Source organism: Acanthaster planci, linkage group LG10 (genome assembly GCF_054643075.1).
Source record: "Acanthaster planci isolate LZ-2023a linkage group LG10, COTS_SCS, whole genome shotgun sequence".
NCBI classification, from domain to species: Eukaryota; Metazoa; Echinodermata; class Asteroidea; order Valvatida; family Acanthasteridae; genus Acanthaster; species Acanthaster planci.
Window position 1 is genome coordinate 8811332 of NC_141786.1, and position 20812 is coordinate 8832143.

The 20812-nt window shown below is 43.6% G+C and overlaps 2 protein-coding genes across 2 annotated transcripts; one reads left to right on the forward strand and one right to left on the reverse strand.

Annotated features, from left to right (window-relative positions):
- Positions 1-214: 214 nt before the first annotated feature.
- Positions 215-11581, reverse strand: LOC110985013 (26S proteasome regulatory subunit 6B). Its single transcript, XM_022245697.2, has 10 exons — positions 11445-11581; positions 10270-10368; positions 8811-8997; positions 7685-7831; positions 6632-6835; positions 5910-6077; positions 5315-5391; positions 4534-4702; positions 2432-2487; positions 215-1928 (listed from the first exon to the last, which is right to left on the reverse strand). Exons 1-10 carry the CDS (start codon positions 11481-11483, stop codon positions 1815-1817), a joined length of 1260 nt encoding a protein of 419 aa, XP_022101389.1. The 5' UTR covers positions 11484-11581; the 3' UTR covers positions 215-1814.
- Positions 11582-15133: 3552 nt separating this feature from the next.
- LOC110984988 (uncharacterized) lies at positions 15134-17808 on the forward strand. The gene has a single exon (XM_022245662.2). It carries the CDS (start codon positions 16059-16061, stop codon positions 17418-17420), a length of 1362 nt encoding a protein of 453 aa, XP_022101354.2. The 5' UTR covers positions 15134-16058; the 3' UTR covers positions 17421-17808.
- Positions 17809-20812: the final 3004 nt, after the last annotated feature.

Genomic DNA, 20812 nt, shown 5'->3' on the forward strand with positions numbered 1-20812 from the left:
AGGAAAAGCCCCAGCGAATTTCTTAATAATCCCTGCTCGCTATTGTTTTCCTCGGAAGTCGAGTGGGCACTTCGACGATTTCTTTTGAATTCGTCCTTTTTTCATAACAAGGTAGATACATGTAGGCTACATGGGACATGTAATGACAGTTTTCATAACACCTCCCCCCAAAAGAAAACAAGACAAGGACACAAAAAGTCAGACCTGAACAGACTTTAAAGGTAAACAGACATCCATGTTTATTTTGTAAGTCTGATAAAACATTTAAATGATAATGATGACAATTTTGTGACATAAAATGTCAAGTACAGAGTGGCATAATCCGACCAGGCTGGTTGGGAGGGGGCAGGGAAATGAAAGGGAAGGGGGCAGAAATCCATCTCCTTCCAAAGTTCACAGATAACCTAATTAAGATCCGGGATGCCAGTCTGGTTCTTGCGCGGAGTCTGGAAATTAGGCCCGAGATGCGGGAACGCACCTCACTAAGGCCTCAAATCAGCCCAACATTTGAAATGAAATCAAGCTTTTGCCTGAAAAATGATGTCCCCCCCTCCCCCTGAAATTCTTCCTTTCCTGTTTCAAACTGTGCAAGAAATGTAAAACATGCCCCACTCTACCTTCAACACAGTTGGCAAGCAGCCTTGGAAAATGCAACAGTACTACGACCTGCAAAAATAGGTGCGCACTTTAATACCAAACTGCGACTGCATTTAACTGAACAGGGGTAGGAAAAGCCTCCATTTATTACATAACAGAAATAACACAAACTACTACACACATAGTTCTGAAAACATATTTTAGGCCATTTAAGATTTTCTCTTGGTTGTAGCTTGGAATTACACGCACCTGTACGGGGAAGTGGTTGCAGCCGCAGCCTTAGACTGTGCATTATTTCAAGCTGCTGCCGTGTAATTTGTAAATGGGCTTGGATAAAGCCTTCTTTCACAATCTTATTCACACTGAGGAGCTGGGTGGAATCCAGTCCTTCCTAACAGATGAGTGGAAGTTTGAGTGGGGACTACGGCTGCGTTTGTTTCAAAAGGATCTGGATTTCGATTAGATATCCTAACACTGGTTCGCACCATTCATTAGGCGAGTTTGGTGGTGTCCGAAACCAGCAATTGATTACTGATCGTGATCCAGATCTGTGCAAAATAAACACGGCCTACAGTGAACTATGATGATCCAGTTCTGTATTCGGACAGCGCATACCTCAAATGAAATGTGTCCAAAGTCATTTGGACGTGCGTGCAAGATCTGCCCTCTCAGCACGGCCCCGTGCGGACTGGCACATGACCTTTGTTCCCCAAATGACCCTTGCTTTCCTGAAATACAGAACTGGCTCATAGCACCACCGTCGCCCTAACGATGAACATTTCGGATCATGTAGTAGTTGACCATTTGGAAGCAGGCCCTTGGTGACGATCACACCGCCAGACAGCCTATTTAATTTCTTCGCTCGAAGGGAACCATTCACATGAAAATAACCCCCGGATTTATTTCAACCGTTATTCACCACAGGAGTTGCAACAAATGGCAAAAATAAGCTGCACAGGGATTTTACAAAATCGTTTCAACCAAGGGACACTGGAGTGCAACTTGAATGCATGAGCGCAGCGTTAGGAGGAAATTGACTTGTGGTTGAACAAAAATCCGAGCCAGAAATTGATCCACTGTTTAGCCAGTTCCGCGGTCAAATACAAAAGAGATGCACATTCTGCCTGGTGTGCATGAATTGAAACCGATCCAGGTTTGTGTAAAGACACACGCAAGGAAACGAGACCCAAGATGCTTCTGGACGCAACGCAAAGAGACTACTTGTAGAATTCGTGTTCTGCCTCGTCCTTCTTGATGTTGTTGCGGTACCCCTTCTCAAAGTCTTTGGCCAGAACGACGTAGCGGTTCTCTCTAACGGCCTGCATGCCGGCCTAACAAAAAGAACAGATCATAAAATGATAATACTCCGTCCCAATACACAGTGTGACTGCATGGCATCTTGTAAACTCCTTTCCACAATAAACAAAACACAAACTGAGAATTGTTGTGGTAAAAATAAATTCATGAAGTGAACAGACGGAATGTTGCACTCCGCAAGGTAAACATACCTCAATACATTCAACAGTCCGCCTTGATTATACCAAATAATTCATGACATGTGACCCGAGCCCCACCAATCAGATGATGGGGATTTTTTTAAGGTGTTGTACAAGAAATGAAAGTTTCAATTTTATGCAAAGGACAAGTTCACTTGTTAAAAATGAAATTTCCATTCTATTGGTAACTTTATAAATTTGATCTTATTTGATCTTAAAATGATATGAAGAGGTTTTTCTAGTAGTACTCTGGCAGTCTCTTCCCCCTCATTTAACCCCCCCTCAACAGAACATTGTTAATCTGTTAACTAATGTCTCTTGTGCCAATGAAATAATACCTCTTGACATATTGCATTGATGTCTGCTCCTGAGATTTTGTCCGGTCTGGCGACATCTGTGATGACATACAAGTCAAGGAAGGAATGAATTGTGAAAGTGACTGGGGCAGGAACTGGGTAGCAGTGTTGACGTCTAGCCACAAGACCAGTCACAGGATCAGTCACAAGACCAGTCACAAGACCAGTCACAGGATCAGTCAGAAGACCAGTCACAACGCCAGTTACAAGATCAGTCACAAGACCAGTCACAAGATCAGTCACAAGACCTGTTACAAGACCAGTCACAAGATCAGTCACAAGACCTGTTACAAGATCAGTCACAAGACCTGTTACAAGATCAGTCACAAGACCAGTCACAGGATCAGTCGCAAGACCAGTTACAAGATAAGTCACAAGATCAGTCACAAGACCAGTCACAAGACCAGTTACAAGATCAGTCACAAGACCTGTTACAAGATAAGTCACAAGATCAGTCACAAGACCAGTCACAAGACCAGTTACAAGATCAGTCGCAAGACCAGTTACAAGATAAGTCACAAGATCAGTCACAAGACCAGTCACAAGACCAGTTACAAGATAAGTCGCAAGACCAGTTACAAGATCAGTCACAAGATCAGTCACAAGACCAGTCACAAGACCAGTTACAAGACCAGTCACAAGACCAGTCACAAGACCAGTTACAAGATCAGTCACAAGATCAGTCACAAGACCAGTTACAAGATCAGTCACAAGACCAGTCACAAGACCAGTCACAAGACCAGTTACAAGATCAGTTACAAGACCAGTCACAAGATCAGTCACAAGACCTGTTACAAGATCAGTCACAAGACCTGTTACAAGATCAGTCACAAGACCAGTTACAAGATCAGTCACAAGACCAGTCACAAGACCAGTCACAAGACCAGTCACAGGATCAGTCAGAAGACCAGTCACAACGCCAGTTACAAGATCAGTCACAAGACCAGTCACAGGATCAGTCGCAAGACCAGTTACACGATAAGTCACAAGATCAGTCACAAGACCAGTCACAAGACCAGTTACAAGATCAGTCACAAGACCAGTTACAAGATAAGTCACAAGATCAGTCACAAGACCAGTCACAAGACCAGTCACAAGACCAGTTACAAGATCAGTCACAAGATCAGTCACAAGACCAGTCACAAGACCAGTTACAAGACCAGTCACAAGACCAGTCACAAGACCAGTTACAAGATCAGTCACAAGATCAGTCACAAGACCAGTTACAAGATCAGTCACAAGACCAGTCACAAGACCAGTCACAAGACCAGTTACAAGGTCAGTCACAAGACCAGTCACAAGATCAGTCACAAGACCTGTTACAAGATCAGTCACAAGACCTGTTACAAGATCAGTCACAAGACCAGTCACAAGATCAGTCACAAGACCAGTCACAAGACCAGTTAATACAAGATCAGTCACACGACCAGTTACAAGATCAGTCACAAGACCAGTCACAAGATCAGTCACAAGACCTGTTACAAGATCAGTCACAAGACCTGTTACAAGATCAGTCACAAGACCTGTTACAAGATCAGTCACAAGACCAGTCACAAGACCAGTTAATACAAGATCAGTCACACGACCAGTTACAAGATCAGTCACAAGACCAGTTACAAGATCAGTCACAAGACCAGTTACAAGATCAGTCACAAGACCAGTTACAAGATCAGTCACAAGACCAGTTACAAGATCAGTCACAAGACCAGTTACAAGATCAGTCACAAGACCAGTTACAAGATCAGTCACAAGACCAGTTACAAGACCAGTCACGAGCAACAGGCTGAAACAGTGACAAAGGAACTGTTTGGTCACAGCTCACTTGAATACCCTACAACTTGGTTTAAAACTGGATGACTTGCGTTGACCTTGCTTGGACTTGTGATTTACTCGATTACAACCTCAAGTTGTACATGTCACAGAGTAAACAATGATAAAGGAATGCTTTTGTCAAAGTTCATTTAACAGCTAGTGACTTGGCTTGACTGGATGACTTGAGATGAAATTATCGAGACTAGTTAGGTTTTGTGATGGTCACTCAAGATGCTATGGTTGGAGCATCATTTATATTGTCAAGAGGATACAGTCTTCCAGGTCCACCTCGTCCGACAGGTTCATTTTGACACAGATAGTGCTGAAGATCAGACGTTTCTGCCGCCTGTCCGGCATGGGGAACTCGATCTTACGGTCCAGGCGACCGGGGCGGAGCAGGGCGGGGTCCAGGGTGTCGGCCCGATTCGTTGCCATGATGACCTAGAGAGAACGTGAAATTGTTAGGTAGCAAAGCGGAAACCAGCAGCCAGGCCAAGTGCCCTTTTTTCCAAACAGCTGTTGCAAACTTCTGGTCTAATTATCACAAGATCTCATGCTGAATAGACACTTTCAGACTAAATATAAGTTTGAAATAAAAATTAAACAAAAACCTGTTCTTGAACTTTCAAAAGACACTGACGACCATATGGGATGACATGGCAACAAGAGACTAAGAATTTAATGACACAATGCCATTTTTCCACGTTCCTTTTCCACTGAGGGCTCGACAGATCATGTCCACAAGCTTGATATCATTTTGTTATGGGTCTACTGCCGGTAGCCTGATATTGAAAACACTTTCAACTTCCGCACCATGGCAGACAAACGCATGCTGCTTTGTCAAAAATCCACACTTGTGCTAACTTTAAGGCTTAACGTGAACCAAACCTACATATAAGCCAGCTGGCTACACGGGTAAATGTTCCAAATTAAGATATGCTCCATCCTTTTAGAAAATTTAAGCCTGGGCTATGTGATTGGCACGCTTTCCCTAACGTTGTTTTGCCACTGAGAAAAAAAGATGCAGATAAAATGACTGTCATCACGGCTTACCTTGACATTGACAGTCTGGTCGAAACCGTCCATTTGGTTGAGCAACTCAAGGAGAATACGCTGGACTTCGCGATCGGCTGCAAGAGACATCAAAGATAACTCAAATTCAAGTTTGCCCGTCGAGACTTTTTGCGAGGAGTAGAAATAAAAACTGCATTGTGTGCTTAGGTTGCACTCTTGACTCACAACCTCCTAACTTCTGCAGATCAAGCCAACCATCGAGAGCAAAACAGCTTGAAAGGACCACTGGTGACACCTTGCAGCAATGCATGGCAACCAATGCATAGGAACCGATGCATGGTATCCTATGCATAGCAACCGATGCATGGCAACCAATGCATACATGCAGCAATCAATGCATGTAGTCAAAAGCAAACATCTTGCTGTTCGGGCACCTGAGATCAATTACAATTGGCGGTTGAAAAAAGTTCACAAAGTCTAGTCTATCACCACCTCGTATGCATTTGATATGTACATTAAGATCACTAATTACAGCACCTGACTAAACTGTTCTTATACTTCATTGTCATTGACACTATGTGTTTCCAAATTCTGAGACCTCTCCTCAATTTCTTTAACGTTTTGTGTACAGTACCTCCTGTTTGCGCATCAAATCTCTTCGTGGCGATAGCGTCAATCTCATCGATAAATATGATGGCCGGAGCATTTTCCTTGGCTAGCCTGAAGACGTCACGCACCATGCGGGGCCCCTCCCCCAGGTACTTCTGGACAAATTCCGAGCCAACAACTCGGATGAAAGAAGCTGCAAGCAAGAGAGACAGAGAACTGTAAGCCAACCGAGCAAAGTGAGTCATGAAGTTGCTAGGGCCTCTGTCAAGTCAAAGGCCTTCAAAAAAATCTTGCACAATGGGTAAAGCCCTCAACATTTTTCACCCACCCAGTGTCCATTCTCATTTTTCACCAACCAGTGTCCATTCTCATTTTTCACCCACCCAGTGTTCATTTTCATCAGGGTGACAGGCTGAGTGATACATCAAATCAAAAGCTAACTTTGCTCTTTCTGATCCGCACTGGGATAAAATTACTAGAAAACCAGCCTTAAACCTTATTTTGTAGGATCCCATCAAAAATGAACTGATGAGAAGTTCTAATAATCCAAACATTCCACTTGAATTGTTGTCTGGAGTAACACTGGGAACGCTAACCAGAAGAACAGGCCTAGGAGATAACGAGGCTGCACTGGTCATGGGCAATGAACAGGCCATTCCTGCACAGCGCCCTCTACAGCACATGCACAGAGTCAATGCAACACCTATCCCCACTGAAAAATTGCACTTCTACCAACCAGCAACTCACCTGTGGTGTGGTGAGCCACTGCCTTGGCCAGCATGGTCTTGCCGCAGCCCGGGGGCCCGTACATGAGCACCCCCCGGGGCGGGTCGATGCCAATCTGCTGGTACAGGCCAAAGTGGGTCAGAGGTAGCTCCACGGCCTCTCGAATCTCCTGTTTCTGGATGTCCATGCCGCCGATGTCCGAGTAGCAGACGTCCGGCTTCTCGTCTGTGGAACATTAAGAAGAAAAATCCATTGCTTCCCATCTGGTTATCTACAATACACTGTGCTTATTGATTGTATCTATTGACTTCATGTATATTAATGAATCTGGAAAACTGCAAGAGTGATTGGGCGATTTAAAGCAATACAGGCAGTGTTCAGTGATGGAGCAGAAAAATTATCTGATAAAAGGCACTTTATTTAACCTGATTCTTTCTCGTAACAGACCAATGGAGTGTTGAATTATATGTATGCATATGGAATCCAACTCCCTTGGTATTCTTTCTAGAAACCTTCCTGAAATGTCCAAACTACCCCGTGCTGGGAAAACAAGGGCAGATTCTTGGTAGACGAAAGGAGCATCCAGCCCTATGTGAGGAAAGAGTAATGATCTACCTTCCTCACTTCTTCAGAAACCTCTTGGTAGAGATTGATAGGTCGGAATGGTTACTGTCAGTAACTTACAGCTCACACAGAAACTGATCTTTGGCTAAATTTTGACCAGGGAACTTTGCCGACTGGCAGCCACCGATTTGACAGCTGCAGGTGGACTGTATCAACTATTCTGGCAAAGGGGCCTATTTGCCATGTTCAAATCTTAAATTCAAATCTGGCAATCCCTGTGAATGTTTTCTACAGACTCCGGCATGCAGGATGAATTAAGATGAATCCCAAATTATGGATAAAAAATCTTGCCACCTTTCCGGCTCCAAAGAAAAATATGTTTGACAGCAAGATGAACCCTGACATCCTCACAGAATAGTCAGGCACCTTCCACTTCAAGAGCAAACAGTAAAGAAAAAGAAAACCAAAGAGCACTGACTGAAAGCGCAAAACCCAGGAAGCACTTCTCACCGGTTCCCAGCATGGTAATGCTGCTGTCTGCCTCAGGCGGTAAGACGTCAACCAGGGCATTGCTGTGTTTGTGGAGAGCGACAGACGCACTGGGTTTCAGGAGCTCCCGGTCTAACGTACTCAGGATGCGCACGTAGGAGTTGGACCCTGCAAGCCAAGCACAATATTTCTAATGGTGTCGTCCATCCAAGCTAAGCCATACTTTGGGCCCAAATTGGTTTTCCTGATGGACTGCAATTTTATTTTTCCATCTGGTGGGAGTGATGATGCAATTTTGATTTTTACGCTAATTTAAATCTCAATGGTATTTATGAAAAGCGTAATGTCATATGAAGAAAACTTTCCAATGCTGCAGCTCACTGCACATGTGCACTGTATCTCTGCCCTGAAACTTGAAAGAATGTTGTTTGGTTTTGGTTTCAATGTTGGGTCCACTGTGTATTAGCAGAGAGTAAAGTTATTTCTGCACAAATAGTTTCAATGAGCAACTCTTGGGTTATCAATGTGAACATACAAAACCCAAAATGAACAGTAAATTCCTGAAATGACATCACAGCAGAATGGAGGTACAGTCTCTTTTTATTTGAATTTTACCCAACAGGGTTGTTGCACTGACATAATGAAAAAAATTAACCCTCGGAGAGGAAGGATTTTTTGAACGACCTCATCTCAGAGGCTGGAAGGGGGATTCTGCCCCCTCCCCCAGAGAACTTGGTTGTCACATGCCTACATGTTCACGTAAGTGCCTCGAAACATTGCATGTACCAATGCCCCATCAGTACAAATGTAAACTTTTAATTCAATTCGACATACTTGAAGGGTTTGATGTAATGGTCAGTTGAAGTTCATTGCATCATACGTGCCAGCCCACGTGCACGGGGGATGCCAATGACAAAGTAAATATTTTTGGCTCAATGCCTCTAAAACATGTGTACTGCGGGTGAACGGCATATCCGATTTTCAAAAAGTGGTGTCAAAATGCCCGCAAGATATTACCAGAAGTCTTTATGGCAGCTGGCACGTGGGAAAAACTTGCTCTTGTGGGGTTAAGAGACGACAGTGGCACAAAGCATGTGGAAAAGTCAAGTAATTGTGGGCACAGGTGCCTTGCTTCAGAATGCCTCACCTGTCGTGGAGCCCACAATGCCGGTATGTTGGTCCACTGCCTCCAAGAACTGACCGATGACCAGAGGAACGCTCTGGATGCGCTTGACCTCCTCCTGGGCATGCAGGAACTCCTTCTTGAGGTTCTTCTGCTCATCCTTGATGTATTCTTCCTGGACCTCGTAGAATTCAATCTGCCGCTGAAGCCTCTGCAAAGTGGAAAGGGATTGGGGGATTACGCAGATGAAGGAAACTTGCAATAGGGTTGTGCTGAATATAACAATATTCCATTGAGTAGTGACATTTGAAAAACTTTCAGAATTGAATATATTTGGATGTAAAAATCAGTGGCGTAAAATGGGAAAAATTTACTTTTTGGGATAAGTTGGTTACAGATTGCTTTCTAAAAATGTGTTTCATTTCAGGGTACATGTATTATGAGTAATTTTAAAAGCAGGAATGCCAAAAACTTAGGCTTCTTTTTTTTTGTCTTTTTGTGTAGAGAATCGGAATAAAACATTAGTTGGACTCTCATCCTTACAACTAGGGGATGGACAGCTGTCCTGAAACTCAACAATGAGGCGGTAGACCAAGACACCAGCATGGGTAGTTTATCTCTGATTCTGTGTGAATTGGTCCATTGAATATTCAATAGAATGGCAAGTCGAGCATTTGAATATTTTACCCTAACCTTCCCTAACCACACAGAATTCAACACCAGTAAAGTGTGTGAGTTTGTGGCATTGGGCACTGGTAGCTTACTATCTGGTGTTTAATTTTGTGTGAATGGGTACTGTGGGCCTGCACATAGCCTGTTGAATTTGGATTGAATGGGTAGTGTGGGCCTGCATATACCCTGTTGAATTGGAATTGAATGGGTACTGTGGGCCTGCACATACCCTGTTGAATTTGGACTGAATGGGTACTGTGGGCCTGCACATACCCTGTTGAATTTGGACTGAATGGGTACTGTGGGCCTGCACATACCTTGTTGAATTTGGATTGAATGGGTACTGTGACCCGCTCACTTTTTACCATCACTTTTTGACCATCAAAAATTTCAAATGAGTACTGTATTTTAGAGATTATGTAATGATAGAAGGCTTCCCATTGAAATAGTAAGTATGTAGTACGTAATGTTATAACAGGGACAATCTTCATTGTTTCTGACCACAATGATCCCAGCATTTGGGAATGGATATGCAGCATGATGGTTTGTGGGTTTGCTTGAATAGGTACAGGGAGCCTGTGATTGCCAGCCCATGCGGTTCAAACAGTGGCACTGCTCTGTAAGACTGGCTCTCATTCTCTCGACATGGGCAATTTATTCGGCTCCTACGAACAAAGTGCACCAGACCATTACACCTGTTGCCAGGCCTGGCAGGGCTAGGGTCAGTCTGAAGGATGCCTTTTTGTTGAAGGCTGTTTTCCCCCTTTCTTTCTCCTCAGGACATCTGGTTTCAGACTCCAATCTCACTTACTTTGAATCTTGTGTAGAGGTCGTCTATGTCCAGAGCATCTAGGATGCTGCTGGGTGTGGAGGTGGTAGGTCTTGAGCCCGGGGGTGATAGGACTTCATCCTACAAAGTAAATAAAGTCAACATGTTGAAGGTGTATTGAGTCGGAGAACTCTGGTGGAATTGGAAAGACAGTTGTCCTGGCAGTAAAAAAAAATTGGATTTGCAGTGAAAAAACGCAACGCCCAAAGATTGCAGACATTCATGTACATGAAACAGTAAAAGCCAACATTCAGACAAAATATCGGTCTAGAAAGTGGAGTTGAATCCAAAGAGGGTGTCACCAATTATGGCAGGATTTGAAAACCCACAGCGAATCGGCACCTTGAAAGTAAGTTCCCTCCGAGGCCCACAGAGCCTTTAAGTTTCTTTAAAGGACATGCACAGGTCCTACCAACAATGACCAAGTTTCAGAAGTACATATATACATGTCTGGTTATGGGACTGTACTCACACGTCACAACTCACCAGTACCACAACCATAATACAACACAAAGCCAATACACTTTAGTTTAGCGAAAGGTTTACATTGATTTTAACATACCGTTTTAAAAAGCCAGCACTTAACCAGAACCCTAAACTGAATTCCAATCTACCATGGGTCAGTCACCGTGGGTGCGTGACACAATCAGATAGGCAACTAGGCATTAAGATGCATAATTATGGTTCAATCTTTAGTTCAGAGTGGCACAGATTATTAACTTTTTCCCAATCACAAAAGATGCAATGGGCCCATCCTACATGTACATGTATGGATGGGTCCATGCATTTTTTTCAAGGGGGCTAATTCATCAGTAAGGGCAACACAATGGCATGTTCGTGCGTGGGTCCACAACTCCAATGGAATCGCTGTTCGTGCCGTGTTAAACGTCATGCATAGCCTATGGCGAAAAAGACACTTTTTATGTGGGGTTCGTGGGAGAGGAGCGGACGTCGGATCGTACAGTTCGGTGGGTAGGCCTAGGTGTGACATAGCAAATTTTCTCCAGTGACCACATTTGCCATCATTTTTGATAACCACAATGCCGTTAAAGAGATCAAATATTCATTCAATATAATTAAAACTATGCACAGTACCCGTATACATAAAAAGTAAAATTGATGGCTCTTCACTCGGTGAAAAAGGAGAATTTGTTTACCTTGTCCTTGTCTGGAACAACGATTCCGATTTCTTCCATGTTGCTTTCTTAGGTCGAAGGTTCAACCTCGTCCAAATGTTTTATCTTAGCTTGGTTATTGAAAGAAAACGATCCCGTTTTTCAGGAACAAAAAAATTAAAATCGCTATTTCAAATGAAAATAATTTTTTTAATAATTCATGATATTGCAAATAAATTTGATTTTATTAGTTTTTATTAGTAAAGGAAAAAGATGCATTTTTATAAGGGTAACGAACGGCTGTTTTATGTTTCAAACGGATAGAACGCCAAAGGCGGAAAATACGGTGTTCTTTAGCCGCCAAAATTGCGTCCCGTCGACCCAGCGCCACGACGCTCGATGCGACGCGCGGACGCCAGACCAAGAGAGGGCGCAGTTTTCCCAGCAACAGACTTAGGCTCCTTGGTCGGAACTGCATGCCACTTCTCTTGTTCATGAACGATGAGGAAATGCACGGGTTATGGTCGCGTGGTTACCAACAATTAAAATGAACACTCCTGATCAACATGGCTCTTTACAACCGTCATCGGTTGGGGTACTTCTGCTCGGGGTGGACTGCAGCTCTGGCAGGGAACAGCTAGTAGCTAGACCAGCGGGCGCCCTATGTAGGTCATTCACGGACGTCATGTAACTTTCGACTAGCTTGCCATATTGGCCGTCATGCCAACTCGTGAGACTTACACTCACTGCATAGTGACATGCAATTTGGATCGATGTTCGAGAACAAAAATGACGAATTTCATGAAAGACATCGTATTAGCCGACACGGCTAATACATGTAATTTGGATGGTGTTCACAGAGCACGATATTATTTCAAAGGTTTGGCAGTAATATGAAACGAAAGTGTGCCACGTTGGGGAATTGTAGGCCTACAAACGTTAGTCCTATGTATGGCCCTCCCGCAAAGAAGTGAACACTGCAGAGTCGCGTGTGCGAGTTTGGAGTCCAGTTTTCGGAAAAGTTTTGCATCGATTGCAGCAATCCATTTGGCTCTTCGTTGCCGATCGGCAGGAGTCCGATAAAAATACAGATCTTTTGAAGTACCTTCACGATATGGAACCCTACGGCACGTGTGCTCGTACGTGTATTTGCATACGTTACATAGCATGCGTTTGACGGCCAATATGGCGGCATAAGCGAAACAACGGCCAGTATGACGTCATGTGAATTCTGCATATAGGAAACCACCAAAACCACTATAAATTAAAAAAAAAAGAGTCAAAGAGTAGTCTGGATATCAGACCCAGTAAGTTCCGACTATTCTCGTGGAATGGGTCCAGTATCACATGTCCATGAGGCAAAAATCGGAGAAATTCCTCCAGTTTCCGAAAAGAGCCGAATTTTTCCGAACTCGTCCAGTCCACATTTGGATTAGCATCATTGATGTATTGTCTGTAGCCTACGCATGAGATCTTTTTTCCTCTTGCTTATTGCCCACATGCAACACAATGTTGCTCCGTTGGTTCGCAGTTTTTGGAGTTCTTGCATCGTTAACATTAAACCTAGGATCCAATCAGGGCTTTTGTGCGGGCCTTAAGTTGACATGGTGTGTCATTATTTATTTATATGCGTGGATAATAGCTAGTTTAAGATTTAAAATGTCATATAAGACCGGCCGCTGCGCAAAGAAATTCATTTTTAGCACCAGGGGGCATAACAGTAACCATGGGGAGAACAGAACCAATCAAATTTGTTTATTTAATACGAGTGTCCTAATTTGGTGTACCTTTACATTTCCAAGCTTTTTCTAACACTAAATTTGTATTTATTGAACTTAAAACACTTTGCCACCAATATTTTGGGCTGTTAGATGGTTGTTAGATGTAGGAAGTGTACATGTGAACACATCGTGACATCATCAGATCATCGGCTCATTGAGAAAATTTCCAACATTTACGCAAAAGCTCAGAAAAAAGGGAATCTACCGTCGAGGTCTTGGGCCTCTTTCCGGGAAGTCATTTTCCGCTGTCGTTAAACATGTACTTGGAAGGCATCTCACTGCTTATTCATCAGTAAATGCACAGGGATCCATTTTGTACGTTACTGTTCAAGGAAACTACGAGGTGAAAATTATTGAATCTAATACCGCAGTCACGGGCAGATAAATTTCCTGTCCCTTTGGGCGGGGGGGGGGGGATTTCTGAAAGTTAAGCAAGGCCGGCCTCCATCCAAAAATAAGGTCGTGATGCCGGCAAGTGCGGAACCGGTCGTGTACGCTATGGGTGCGCGCGTAGCCAGTGACTTGAAAATTGGGGGGGGGGATGATTGTATAGGTAATCCCCCAGGTCAAAATGTATATGTGTGTGTGGGAGGGGGGATATGTCCCCCATGATCTTTGCCCGTGACTGCGGTGGTTTACTACCTGAAATAAACACTGACAGAGGACAATAAAGTCTACTGAAAGTGCGACAAACCGCTACATCTGGAAACCTGTGAGCCAATGTTCCCATAAATCAAGGTACCCCTTTTGTTACTCAAGGACTAACTGCAAGTCCCACTCTGCTGTTGGTGTTCCTTTCTCAAATTTGTATATACTTGCCTTGATGTTGTCCGCTTGCAATTTTTAAAAGAGTGACTTCGTAACGGAAGGTACTATGTGCTTATCGCATTATGATTATATAAAATAATAGAGAGTGAGCATAACATATGTACGCGTGCGTGAGGCCTCTAACACTATTGTAGCGTCTAGGCAGGGTAAAATTTGGCCAGCGAACACAGGTGCACAATTTGGGCTACTGGAGTGAAAAAGATCTCTGTCGACTCGATCATTACCTCGAGGGAGAGAACTCAGTGGGTTTATTTGAGTCATGGTACGGCACTGCATTTTTAATAATCTCCATTCGAGTTCATAGCAGGTAGGTACCACAAAGGGAATGCCAATGAAGCGGATGAAATGGTTACGCCCCTAGAATGTCCAGACGCACTTTCGCACAGAAGCCACAACGAGCGAGATATCCGCTTTGTTCTGGGAATTTTTGTTTTATATAGTTATCATTTCCGAAGAGTACATAAACCTGATATACTGGTTGCTGATCTTAGCAATGAAGAATAAAAAAAATGCTAACAGTTGAAAGGCCCAGTTCCAGTAGAGCTCCAGTTTGCTTTCAGCAGCGTGTGTAACACTCAATTCAACAGCCCACCGCTGTTCACTTCCAAAGGTTTATCAAGCGAAAGGCCGATGTGGACCGGACGCACTATATCAAGGGCACAGAAATTATGCTTAGTATTGCTGCAGCGTATTATGTTGGGTCGTGGACACAATTAAACGAAGGAAGAGAGTGAAATCGGTCAATTTCGCTCATAATATGCGAACTGGACTTTGTGTCTGATAATGGAATGGCTATACGCAGCCTGTCCAAGGGAATACGGTGGACTAACATTTCATAGCACGTATACGATCTACAAATCACGCAGCTGGTATATAATGTGCAAATACATAAACTGTTTTATTAAGTGAATATTGGTCCAAAGTCCGGTCGTGGTGCTGGTGGGTATTTGCTGCAACTCGCCTTGAGCAAACTTAGCAGCACTCCATTGACTGGAAACCAGAAAAGTACTTGACTGTTGCCATTCGGTTTGCTTGCAAACCGCACCCTAAGCATAACTTCCAAGTGTTTATAGAAAAAAAAAAGTGTTCTTGGGAACGGGCACAACCTGTTGACATTTACTTTTGGGTTAGGTGATTGTCATGCAGGCACTCTGCGCATTTAGTAAGACCACAAACATGCCTACGTAGAAACTCCTGCAGTTTACTTGCAATTGGCTGATGGGCGATGCGAGCCTGGGAAACGGTAAATTCCTCTTTGCTTAGGCCAGAACTAAGAGTAAAAATACGGCGGACAATGTCGGAATATCTCAAGTCGAACTCCGAACTGTTCTTTTGCTGCATGGTCTTTCAACGCATCGATCCCACGAACAGTGGATGTGCTAAATCGTTTCTTTGCCAAAACGATCTCACCAGCATATGGCGTGTGCGTGAATAGGCAGGTGAACGCAGTGTAATGTGAGTCTCTCCAGAGAACATTTATTTGACACGCTAATTCTGGGAAAATCTCGAAGGATTTATCACTGTGAGGCGTTGCAGTAAAACGTTGGTAACCTTGGTTACATTAAATATACCTTATCAGCTTTAGCACACCATAACCATACACCGGGAATTCGCAGCCAACTTATCGAGTGATGTTTCTTTTTATCTCTGCGGGATCCTTTTGGCAAACACCGGTGCATCATTCACAAATTCGCCGTCTACTGTTTAGCAAGCCGGAAGAGACCCATGTCCATCAGAACGATGACACTGTGGGATTTTGGTACATAGGAATGACCAACTGCTGTCTCGAATCTCGCTAAAGCGCCGGTAAGTTTTGTTTGAAGATAATCCTGCAACCGTTGTGACTGAAACCAAAGCTTGCAGTGCTGCCAATTGCCCATTAATTCTGGTGTCGCTGATCGCCGTGCATTTCCCTTGGAGTGAGTGTACCGTTCGACGAGACATTAATTGTGCCTGACTCCTTATTGATATAACCAGTAAAACAGAGGCGCTGCTTTCTGAACAACCAGACCTCCGGGCGCTTGGGAAAGAGGTTAGCACTTTCAAAATGTTTCGCAGGAAGTTTAACAGCCAAATACTTCTACTCGTCGGCCTGCTGTCGTCGATGGCCCTGTTCACCTACCTCCTCTCAACTGGCGGGATTTATTACTATGACGCCGACTTCAACCTGCACATAGGCATGCACCTGGACGCCATTTTGGATCGGCAGGGGTCACGGGGTCATCCCAGAGCGACAAAAAAGAAACTCGTTCTGGATGAGAAGGTGTACGATAGATACAGAGCTTTGAATAAGTCCATGTATCGCTACTCCGTACCACGTGACTACAGCTGCTTTTTCAAGGACAAACTTCAGGGCCCGGATATGCCCGATGTGCATTCGGCTTTTGCCGATCCGATCGCGGGTTATGTGGCCTTTATTGGGCTTAAATTCTTAAAACAGAAATGGCACAGTGAGGTATTTGCATGCGAGTTTCCCGATGGAAAGTTGACTAAAAGTAACCCCATCATCGATGACAGCAGAAGTTTTGGCATCATGCCACAGTATGTCGTGGTGATCACGTGCCCGCTGCCCGATCGTTACCGCTGGAGGGCGTACTTCAACATGACACTGCGAAGGCTCTCGATTGATGCCGCCTATTCAAATATCACTGTCTGTACATCAGGCGTTTCGCCGGAGACGCAATACCAGCTGGCAATCTGCACCATGGTTAAGTCGGCAGACAGCTTTATCCCAGAGTGGCTGGACTTCCACAGGTATGTGGGTGTGGAACACGTCTTCATATACGACAATGAGAATGAGGGTGAAACAAAGTTACCAACCACTGTCAAGGATTATGTGGATAAGGGTTTCGTCACCATCGTCCCCTGGGCACACAGCGTATCACGCTACAAGACTTACCTGGAGGTGCAAATAGCCCATGAGAACGACTGCATCTGGAGACACAAGCACGACGTTGATTGGATGATTAAGATTGACGTGGACGAGTACATACAACCAATGGACGCACAGCGGCCACGTATCACAGACTACCTTCAGGACGAATTATTGAAAAGCGTCGGAGCCCTTCGGGTTCAGAACTGGTTCTTCGGCCACCCTCGGCATATTACTCCACGCGGTAATTCCACCATAACTCGGAACCTGTGGCGTTCGGAAAAGCCCACCCACCAGAACACTGGTCACGACAAGAACATCCTCCGACCTATTAACGTGCACTATTTTAAAATCCACAACGTGAAACTCGGGGGAGACATAATGTCAGCTGATCCGTACAAGGAACTACGAATGGTTCATTTTCGAGTAGATAACCCTAGGGCCTTGAGGTTTGAGCTCCCAGATTTCAATGTGAGGGACAAATCGATGTTGAGACTTAGAGACCTTGTCAGAGCCAGTAAAAGCCGATCACCCTGAGGAAGAGTTACCACTTCACTCCTACTTTAACCCAGAATTCCTCATTAATTTTAGACAGAACACATAATCTGGCAATCTTGAAGTTTCATATCAATAAATACAACTTGGCGATCAGATTTGCATCTATAAATGTATCCTTTTATTATTCATAGGCAGAGTATTATGGATGAAACCGAACACGCAAATCGTATGCCTTGCAATTACATGTAATCTCAAATCATTTGCAAACACGAAGACTGAGTTGTTCACCATATTTTCCCTTTCATTCACCACCTCTACAGGCTATTCAACTGGTTCAAAATGTTTTAAATGCCAAACAGAACTGTCAGTAGACTCCTTAAAAAACGTGCTTTAGAATCAACAAATAACACACGTAACATACCATGCAGGTGTTTGTGTCTGCAAAGTTGTTCCCATGCATGTGTCCATAGCACGAATGCCAAAACGTTGTTCTTGTTTTTAATAAATAATTTAAATAAATTGCACACTATGTAGGGAATTTCTTATGGTTGATGAAGAAAAGCGAAGCAAATCAACGTTCAGTTACGCTTCCAAAATTGTGCTATTAATAAAAGTTTCTGCTGCAATCGGGACCTTCAGCCCCACTCGTACATCAAGGCTTGAGCAGCAGGTATTTCTTTCTCATCGCTGTGTGCCCTATGGCGTCAATACAGCCGTCAATACAGCCGTTTGACAACAGTGCGCCACCAAGAATTTGCAACGCGTTGGCCAATCACAATGCGCGAAATCTGTCGACGCAATGCGCATTTGCAAAGGGTCGACAACTTTCGCGCGTTATAATTGGCCAACGTGTTGCAATCTCTTGGTGGCGCACTATTGTGAATCGTCCGTATTCACAGTAGACCTACAGTTACTGATATCCACATGTACTCTTAAGTACATAACACTAACTAAAAATCAAAACAAATAGACCTGAATGCATCGTTGGAAAGGTACGTCGGGGTTGGTCTTTGTCATTTATTTTGCCTGTTCTTAAGCCATTTCCGTAAAATGACAGCTACCTGAGGGTAAAGGTAGCCAATGATAACGACATCGCCTGGTAATGAGGTCCTGCCGTCGATTGGATCATGTGTAATTATGTGTATCAGTCCTTCCAACCAACCAGAAGGCCACATACGCCTATTACCTAAGTGAATCAGTGTACAGCCATGCTGCTAAATGAAGTGTGGATTTAAAACTTGATTTCAGCCATCCCTCGAATAACACTTTAGGCAGCAATTCGTCGAACAGGAACAAAAAACCAGCACCACTTAGCACGGGACACGGTGAAAACAAGAGGCGACCTGTCAATGCAAACTATACCAAGATTTAATTTGTTATGCTAGGAGGAAACATCATATCAGCATATCTGTACATGGAGCGCACATTGGTCCATTGCCGAACTGGAAATTGTCTGGCGCCTTTTGGTGTAGGAAATCCTCTAGAAGAAGATAGCAATCATCGCTTAAAAAATACACAGAAGTAATTTACCCGTCAAGAGATACACAGACAAAATAACGATCAAATGATTTGGTGAAAATAAATTAAGTACTGAGAATTTAAGACGGATCCTCTAGAAGGTCAATCTCTGTTTGGACACGTTCTTGCAAAAAGAACACGATGAAAGGGTTGTATTCTTGGTAAGGGTTTTAAGTAAAAACTGGCTTTACGGTCATGGTGATACGGCACTATAGGCAGTCAATAGAAAATGGCATGCAGGCAGAATGGAGTAAAATAAATAATTTTTGAGAGGCCCTTATTTTTTTGAGAAAAATCACTCCAATTACACAGGACACTCAGTGGAACTCAAATAGTTATAGATGTAAAATGGCTTACTTTTCATTGCGTATTATGTTTCAAGATGTCGATCGCAAGCGATACATTTAATGAGTGGAAGAAACAATCACTCGACCAGATCACTGCAAGGAAATGACAAGGATCTCGTTTGTAAAGCAAACCTTGCTTTTAGGTAATACACAGGTTATAAGAAGATGAAGCATTAGCAACAACCCGAACGGTTGCATTGAAACTAAACCATTCCTTTCATTTGTAGACCCTTAACGACACTAAGGCCGTGTCCGAAACGGGATTCAAGAGCTACGGCTAGGTCTATTGTCTGCGTGTCTCCACGTACTTTCAATGGAGTGAAGACCTAGACCTAGCTCTAGACAACAGATTCGAATGCAGCCTAAGTGCCGAACACGCATCGTCCAAGCTAGCTGGTGTCAAGGTGGGCTATGCGCAGTGCACTAAAGCGTGGGCAATGCGCAGTGCACTAAGGCAGTGTCAGAGGGTGTTGTCAGGGAAACTGGCAAGGAGTTTTAAGCTGGTTAAAAGTACCTTACCCTTTGGGTTGAGGCGTTTTGGTTTCGATTCTCAGTTTCAATACATGGGCCGGCCCTCGAAGACTACAGGTTGTACGGTTACGTCTTACTCAACCTGTTGCTTTGAGAGATAAAGTCCATTATTTGCAATGAGCTTATCCAAACAGTGGTTGGGAGATGATTATGGGAGTTTATACTTTTGAATTTATTCTTTCTAGCAAGCTGTCGTTTAAAACAAAACAAAACAAAACAAAACAAAACAAAACAAAACAAAACAAAACAAAACAAAAAAAAATCAAAGAAAGCCATTTCAGTGCACGCTTGCGTTGACACGACCCACGTGCGCGGCGTAGTCTTTATACTGCAGTTGGCGTTGGTTAAGTGCCTGACATCGTTCAGCTGCATTCGACTGAACATGGAATGTGTCTCACACACTGAATTGAGGGGAAATTCAAACAACGACGCAGGATTGGCAGGAAATTTGATCCCATAAAAAAAATCGTTTTTCTAGGAATCTCCAGCATTCACTGAGTTAAAGCTTCATAAAGTTAAAGGTTAAAGTTTCTAGCTAGCCTGCTTAGTACATTTTGTTGACACAAAGGAACACAGTGCACACGATTAATGATGAACTGTGCCTTTAACCGTGTCCGGTGGTACCCGGGGCAAGTTTGATGAAATAATAAATAAAAGCCTGGGCATTCCTCTGTATGCAAGGCCAACACACCGTCGGTTTTACTTCCTGAAAGCTCACTCACTGTATGTATTTTCATTTTTGTTATGGAAAAGCCATTACTGAAGCCCAGTCTGTACTCAGCATGTTGGCCATAACGCAGTAAATCGAATTTTCCGAGGCAAATTTCGACCCAACTAAAGTTCAATCTTGTATCTAGCAGACCTCTAGTCTGTTGGGGTGGCTGGAAGAAATCATTTTCCCATAGAGGTTGTGTCCATTTTGGAGACTGAATCACACCACGAAACACAATAAACGGGGGTGTGCTAAATACCCTCTGAAGTATGGATCGCCTCGGGGCTAGATGTGGCGTTTTCACTCTAGGTAAGTAGGTTTTT

What these genes read in the sequence shown, in the direction of transcription:
- LOC110985013 (XM_022245697.2), bottom strand. Translation starts at nt 11,483, where the DNA reads ATGGAAGAAATCGGAATCGTTGTTCCAGACAAGGACAAG. An exon ending in TTGTTCCAGACAAGGACAAG is followed by an intron (nt 10,369 to 11,444) that starts GTAAACAAATTC and finishes TTTACTTTGTAG; the next exon opens with GATGAAGTCCTATCACCCCC. An exon ending in ATTTGATGCGCAAACAGGAG is followed by an intron (nt 5,392 to 5,909) that starts GTACTGTACACA and finishes TGTCTCTTGCAG; the next exon opens with CCGATCGCGAAGTCCAGCGT.
- LOC110984988 (XM_022245662.2), top strand. Translation starts at nt 16,059, where the DNA reads ATGTTTCGCAGGAAGTTTAACAGCCAAATACTTCTACTCGTCGGCCTG.